Consider the following 7,071-nt stretch of genomic DNA (forward strand, 5'->3'; position numbering starts at 1 on the left):
TATTATATAAAAAAATTAAAAAATAATACATGTAAATATAAAATATACATGTTATAAATAATAAAGTTTACAAAATTATTTTAAAAGATTTTTTATTCTACATTAAAAAAATATTGTGCTAATATATTATCCTTTTTATGTTGAAGTATTTAAACTAAAAGGATTTTTTATTTTATATTAAAAAAATATTTTTTTCTTGAGAACATAGAATATATAAACTAAAAAGTTTCAAATCCCGTATTAAAAAAATAAAATATTCTTCTAGTATTTATATAGTAAATTTTGAAAAGGTTAATAATTATCTAAAAAATATTAAAAAAAAAAGATTTTTAACTAGGAGAAAAAACATATTTGAAAAGAAAAAAAGGAGTTTCAACTAAGTTTTGTTGGGTCATCCAAGTAACAAGTTAACTTGGTAGGTCAACCAGATTATGCATAACTTTTGCTTATCCTGGTCTTTTGTCTTACTTGGATTGGTTCAACCACTAGATCAATCAGATCCTGGGTTGACATATTAAGCTGATTTAAATTTAATAAATATAATTTTTCCTTAAAGCATTAGTAGAATGTCTATGGATTTTTAAATTATAGATAATAATTTAAATCAATATTGTCATTCCAGATAAAAAAAAACAAAAAAAAAAAAAGAAGAATAAGAAGAAGAAAAAGTTGATGGTATGAGGGCATGAGACTTGCTCTGGGATTAGAGGAATATTGATGTATGGTATGTTTGGTATTGTATTAAAAAATTTTATTATAATTTAAAAATAAGAGGTTTAAAAAAAATATTTTTAATTGTAGTTTTTCAAAAAAATAAATATTTAATTAAGTATTGTGGTTAAATTATGTTTTTAAAAAAAATAATTTTTTTCTAGCTTCAAAATATTTTTTTTATTTTTTTAATATATTAATATTAATATATTTTCAAATTTTTTTCTAGCTTCAAAATATTTTTTTATTTTTTTAATATATTAATATCAAAAATAAAAAAATTTAATATATTTTCAAATAAAAAACATTTAAAAATAATATTTACCATACTCTCAAACATTTTCTAACCAAATAGTTTTTTATCAGTGTTTCGGGACCTGTCACAAATAAACTATATAAATAGGTTAGTATATGCTTGTATGAACCAATAAAATAGAATTAAGCCTAAAAAGAGATGTGTTCTAATCAGTACAGTGGCTAAAAAATACATTTATATCAATTTTGTAATTGAGTTTAACCAATGAGTGGTCCATGTTTCATAGTAAAAGAAGGATTGGATTCCTAGTTTCCTACCCTAACTTAATTCATTGCAATAAACCTCAAGAGTAATTTATGATCAACTCAATTTTAGAAGTGGAATCGACAAAAGAAACAGAGGAAAACACGAAACAAGACAAGGGATCTCCATCTTTGAAGTGGAAATCAGTCCCAGAGTCGAAAGTGAGAGGAGTGGATTTTGCTCTTTCCGAGATGAAAAAATGGTTTCAATTTCTTCCTGAATCTGATCCTTTGCTTGACTGTTAAATTTGAATCGATTCCAATGGCCTGTATGCTTGAACCACAGGTGGCATCCCCTTAACAGGAACAGATGGATACCAGTACCAGTTCGACAAGAAACGCATCACTTTCCTGGGCTTACAAATAAGAACCTGTAAGCTCACATGAGTTCATAATAAACTCACTTTCCATCCTTTTCTTGGCACTTCATATTTTCCCATCTCCCAGACTCCTCCCTTGTGAGTAACTGCAACATGAAGGTATCATTGTCTCCCAAGGTCAGAAAACGTATGGAGGGTCTCAGACATCTTCAGGTTGGTCTATATATCCATCTACATTCCACAACAAACATTGTGCTGTTCATCAGCTTATGTTATTTTATTGCCCAGTTTACAACATTCTTGTTAATGTTTATTACATGTATACATGATCATGGTACGCTTAATTATATATGTGCTCATTGATGTCTTCTGCAGAGCCAACATGATGAGCTGGAGGCACAGTTTCTTGAGGAGAGAAAGGCATTAGAAGCTAAATACCAGAAGCTTTATCAACCGCTCTACACTGAGGTATATATTGTCTTGCATTATTACTTCCGCATGTGTTCCATGAATGCTGGATCAGAGGTAGCATGCATTACAATTTTTGTTTTGTATTTCTGCACTTAATTTAAGCTTTTCATGGACACTCGGCGCAGAGATTTGAGATTGTGAACGGTCAAGAAGAAGTTGAAGGGGCTGCAGAAGGTATTAGTGAATATTTTGAAGAGTAAAAGTCGTTTTCGGCAAACATACATGGTGTATTTGAAAGCAATGCCCTGCCTTGAACTTAAAGAGTGTAGTACTTCTTTAATGCAGAGAAGGGGGTGCCTGAATTCTGGCTCGCTGCAATGAAAACTCACGAAGTACTAGCAGCGGAGGTATTTATGCAAGGATCGTACAAACACGTGATACTTCTTCCTGTTGGATTGATCATTGTGTAACCTGATTTATCAATCGATTCTTGCAATAGATTAAGGGACGAGATGAAGGAGCTCTGAAGTTCATTAACGATATCAAGTGGTCGAGACTTCAAGATCATGAGGGTTTCAAGCTGGAGTTTTACTTCAATCCTAATCCTTACTTCAAAAATTCTGTCCTGACAAAGACCTATCTCATAATTGATGAACTTGATCCTATTTTGAGCCAAGCAATTGGGTAGCTATTTATACAAATGTTGTCGTGTTGAGAATCTTTAATCTCTTCCTTTTTAATTTTCCTTTTTGTAATGTTTCGTTCGGTTTTGTAGGACGGAAATTGAATGGTATCCTGGGAAATGCTTGACGAAGAAGGTGATTGTGAAGAAGAAACCAAGAAGGGGGTCAAAGATGGCCAAAACCATCACAAAAATTAAGAAGAGTGAAATTTTCTTCCCTTTCTTTCCTCCCCCTCGGATCCCTGTGAACGAGGATGGCCGAGATGATGATGCTGTAAGTTCTGCTTCGTTATGTACAAGGAAAGCAATGTAACTGTTGATATGTTAACTGATGTCTTAGTCTCTTGTGTTCACAGTATGATGAACTTCAGGACATGATAGAACTGGACTACATTGTAGGGTAAGTCCCACATTATTTCTGTGAACTTCTCTTGATTTCATCTGTGCATCTCTGTCCTTTCGTTAAGTTTTTGCCTGTGGTAGTATGATTATTCGGGACAAAACCATTCCTCATGCTGTGTCATGGTTTACTGGAGAGGCTACCAAGGACCATGAGGCTGAGAAGGAAGAGGAAAGAAAAGAAGGCGTGAAGGAGGACGTCAATGAGGACCGCGATGAGGAAAAAGAAAGGGCCCTGAAGAAGGGCGTCGAAGATGAAAGAAAAGAAGGCATGGAGGACGTCACTGAAGACCATACTGAGGAAGAGGGGGAAAAGGGGGCCCCAAAGAAGGACGTCGAAGAGGAAGAGGAAAAAAACCAGGTCGAGAAGAAGGTGAAAGACACCAATATGATAAATTCGGACTCTCTTCTGTATATATATTTTCCCTATCGTATGCATGTTTGTTCAGACTTCCATATTTTTGAAGATGCTAACATGTTCTTCCGCTGTTTCTTTGCAATGTTGCTTCCGTCATCCGATGAAAGTTCGTTATTTTGAACTTTTAATGCTATCTGTTTGTTCTGTGTATTAATTTCAGTCTGATTTGTTTATATCAACTGCAGAAGAATGGAGGAGCACAAATCCAGGAAACTCAGAAAGAGCAGCTCCCTCCTGAGTGCAGGCAACTGTAGTGCTGGGACACACTTGCGCACAAATAACAGGAGCAGCTTAAAGATTGTAGCACCAACAGTCCCGGTTGATGAGCAAATAAATATATCACTTAGTTATTTTTATTTTTTATTTTTCATTTTAGGGATTTTTATTTTTTCCAATTTTTATATTAAAGTTTCTTACAATGTACTTTTTAATTTTATCACTTAAATCAATTAAAAGTTCGTAGTTTTATTAAGAAACGTATATCTAATCAATTAAAATACCGTAATTAAAGGTATATTTATTTTTATAAATAAAACTAGGAAGGAAAGAAAAAAGAAGGAAATTATCTCCATACTAGATCAATCTTTATCCAAACCTCTTCAATTATTTAAAATTTTATGATAATATAATAGTGGTGATATTTTTTTAATTGAATATGAATTGAAAATTAAATAAAATATATTATATACACATATCCTAAAATGATTTTTTAGTACTATATCTTAATTATTTTCAATTAATATCAAATGATAAATAAGCATGATAAATAAGTGTAATATAAAATGTGTTTTGAGTTGTTTGTATTCAAACTTCAAATTAAAAAGCATATTTCACAAGTAGAGATGATCATTTTTTATTTGGTTTGATTTTATTTTATAAAAATAATTAAATTAATTTTTTTCAATTAAAAAAGTATTTGAAACCGAACTAAAACCGATTCAAACCGATTAATTTCAGTTTGGTTTCACTATTTTTCATTAAAAAGGGGCAAAAACTTGTATTGTGTTTTGGGCTTAATGCCATGTAATATTTCATTACAAGGATTGCATAATCTTCTGTAGAATGGTTTAGAATGCTTAATGTCTTGTCACTCTCATTAACAGCAAAAATGGAGTTTTAAAAGCAAATAGTATTTGGCACCCAGAGTGAAAGAAGCAGTAGCAGCTTGTTAGAGCATCTGATTGAACTGTTTTTAGAGAAAAGATGAACGTTAAGAGATTGGTCCATAATCAACAAAGGCTTATGTACGAGCAGCCCAACACTTCTCCAAGCCTTGTTGAAGATCTACCAATCTGCAAGATGAAGATTGAAAACTTGTTAGACGATTATAAGCGTATTTGTTGCGTTTATGTTTTGTTTAAAATATATACACAACAACATTTAATAACCTAAAAAAACATAAAATATTATTTATGAATCTCATCAAATTATACATTTGAAATGCTAGAAAACAAAAGCAAACTACTATATGCTTCTTACGGCTGCACTACTGTTCATTAAACAATGCAGCATCCCTCAATAAAGATATTGTTCACTTAACAGTGTTTTTTGTTTTATATTAATTTATAATTTTAAAAAAAAATCAATATAATTAATTGATTTCACTCGCACTGTTCATGTAAATATAAATGATAATTTTTATTTTTAAAAAAAGTTAGTTAAAAGTGAATTAAATTTATTCGTATTGTAATCTTAATTTTATTCCTGATAATATTTTATTTAATTTTATTGCATAATATTTGACCTAATTTTATTACATGCTCAAAAAATCATGAAAACTATAGTTCTTGTCGAATGAATTTTGTATGTAATAGAATTGTAAATAGTTTAATGGAATAATAAAAAAATTTATATAAAATATGATTTATTTCATGATAAAATAGCAATAATTAAATCTATAATATTTAAATTAAAAACCATAAATATTATAATATATTTTTAAAAATTATTTTATAACCTCAATTTCAAAAGCATTTGTAACCAAACACATTAAACTACTTTTTGTTCAACCTCATTTTCAATCACAGTTTTAACCAAACATATATTTTTTCTAAACCAATCTTAACTAAAAACACTTTTTATAAAAATAATTTTTTTCAAACCATAATCATAATAGCTACTGCAATACCAAACACACTCTATATCTAGCCATGAAGGATAGAAAAATCATTTTTTATCAGGATGAGAGTGTGAGAGATTAAGAAATGAGAGTGAGAGTTTTAAGATTTGAGATTTATAAGGGCTGGGAGCCAGTTTGTGAGGGCTGAGGGGTAAGGGGTAAGAAAATGCTAGGGTTAAAAATTATAAAGTGTATTTATAGTATTTTTTTAACTGAATTATTTTAGTTTGGTTTTTTTTTGTTTTAGATTTATTAAATCAAAAACAAAACAAACTGAAAATTTTAAAAAAGATTCTAATTGGTTTTTTTATGGTTCGATTTTTTTGGTTATTTTTTTTATTTTTTCGGTTTAATCGGTTTTTTAGTTTTTTTGCACACCTCTATTCACAAGTATGGAATTTATTACTGTTTCTTATTTGAATACAAGAGAATATGAATACATAAGATTATATTAATTACCATAATATTTCGATAAAATCTCCAATACAAAATATTAATATGGTAAAAGATTTATTTTTTTACAAATAATTGAATCATACTAAGCATTTCAATGATATTGTTAAATAATATAGTTAAAATAAAAGTCATAAAATTATGAAAAAAACACATGCATATATAACTTTATATTTGTTAACTTTGACAGTGAGAAAAGTAAAATTCATTTTAATAGATAAAATAAATTGAAGATGATAACCTAGGTTTACTTTGTTTAGTATGATTAAAAACAATTGATATCAAGCTCTTTCAATGACTATTTTTAGACTTTAGCATAATTAAAAAAAAACAGAGAACTAGTATAGTCTAGAAAATATCTAATTAAATAACATAATGGAGAGTTGTCGATGATATTTGTGTGTTGTTATGTGATTAAGGTAAGTAAAAACACCTAGGAGGGGAAGTGAATTAAATATGCAAGTAACGCTATAAATTAAAACTTTTTTTTCTAATAACATGTAATTTTAAATACTCAACTAAATATAAAAATATAAAAATATATAAATATAATAATTAAAAAATGAGAGTTTAGATAGATTTCATTAAGATTTATAAAAATTCAATAATCTATATTTATAAAAATTCAGTAATCTATTTGTTCAAGAGTTTCACTATCACAGAGATCAAACTATTACACGATTTTTTTTTATGAATACAAAATCAAACTCAATTATTTTACGGGTTAACTGTAATATAAAAAAAAGTCTACTATTTCAAACAAACACTTAGTGCCATACAAAATTTATTTATTTTGCATAACCAAATTCTTCTCATAGAAATAAAGTAAAGACGAAATGTTAAGTGAGAATATGCAAGTCATGAAAAGGAGTTCGAAACCATGTCTGCCTGCAAAAGGTGGCATGGTAAGAAAATTTGCGTGCCGCAAAAGATCCTGAAAAATTCCCAAAGGATTCACCTTGATGGTTAACATCTTGCTCTGAGGTGGCATGTCATTTAA

The 7,071-nt window shown here is 29.1% G+C and overlaps 1 protein-coding gene across 1 annotated transcript; it reads left to right on the plus strand.

Annotated features, from left to right (window-relative positions):
- Positions 1-1,673: 1,673 nt before the first annotated feature.
- On the plus strand, positions 1,674-3,886 carry LOC105114005 (nucleosome assembly protein 1;2-like). Its single transcript, XM_011010388.1, has 9 exons — positions 1,674-1,802; positions 1,965-2,057; positions 2,186-2,234; positions 2,346-2,407; positions 2,500-2,684; positions 2,776-2,956; positions 3,039-3,082; positions 3,166-3,454; positions 3,685-3,886. The coding sequence occupies exons 1-9, from the start codon at positions 1,743-1,745 to the stop codon at positions 3,751-3,753; spliced, it is 1,032 nt and encodes a 343-aa protein (XP_011008690.1). The 5' UTR covers positions 1,674-1,742; the 3' UTR covers positions 3,754-3,886.
- Positions 3,887-7,071: the final 3,185 nt, after the last annotated feature.

This window comes from Populus euphratica, unplaced genomic scaffold, assembly GCF_000495115.2.
Source record: "Populus euphratica unplaced genomic scaffold, PopEup_1.0 scaffold477.1, whole genome shotgun sequence".
NCBI lineage: Eukaryota > Viridiplantae > Streptophyta > Magnoliopsida > Malpighiales > Salicaceae > Populus > Populus euphratica.

Coding starts and splice junctions, on each gene's coding strand:
- LOC105114005 (XM_011010388.1), top strand. CDS start 1,743: ATGAAGGTATCATTGTCTCCCAAGGTCAGAAAACGTATGGAGGGTCTC. Junction 2,235..2,345: donor AGTTGAAGGGGCTGCAGAAG/GTATTAGTGAAT, acceptor TCTTTAATGCAG/AGAAGGGGGTGCCTGAATTC. Junction 2,957..3,038: donor ATGGCCGAGATGATGATGCT/GTAAGTTCTGCT, acceptor TTGTGTTCACAG/TATGATGAACTTCAGGACAT.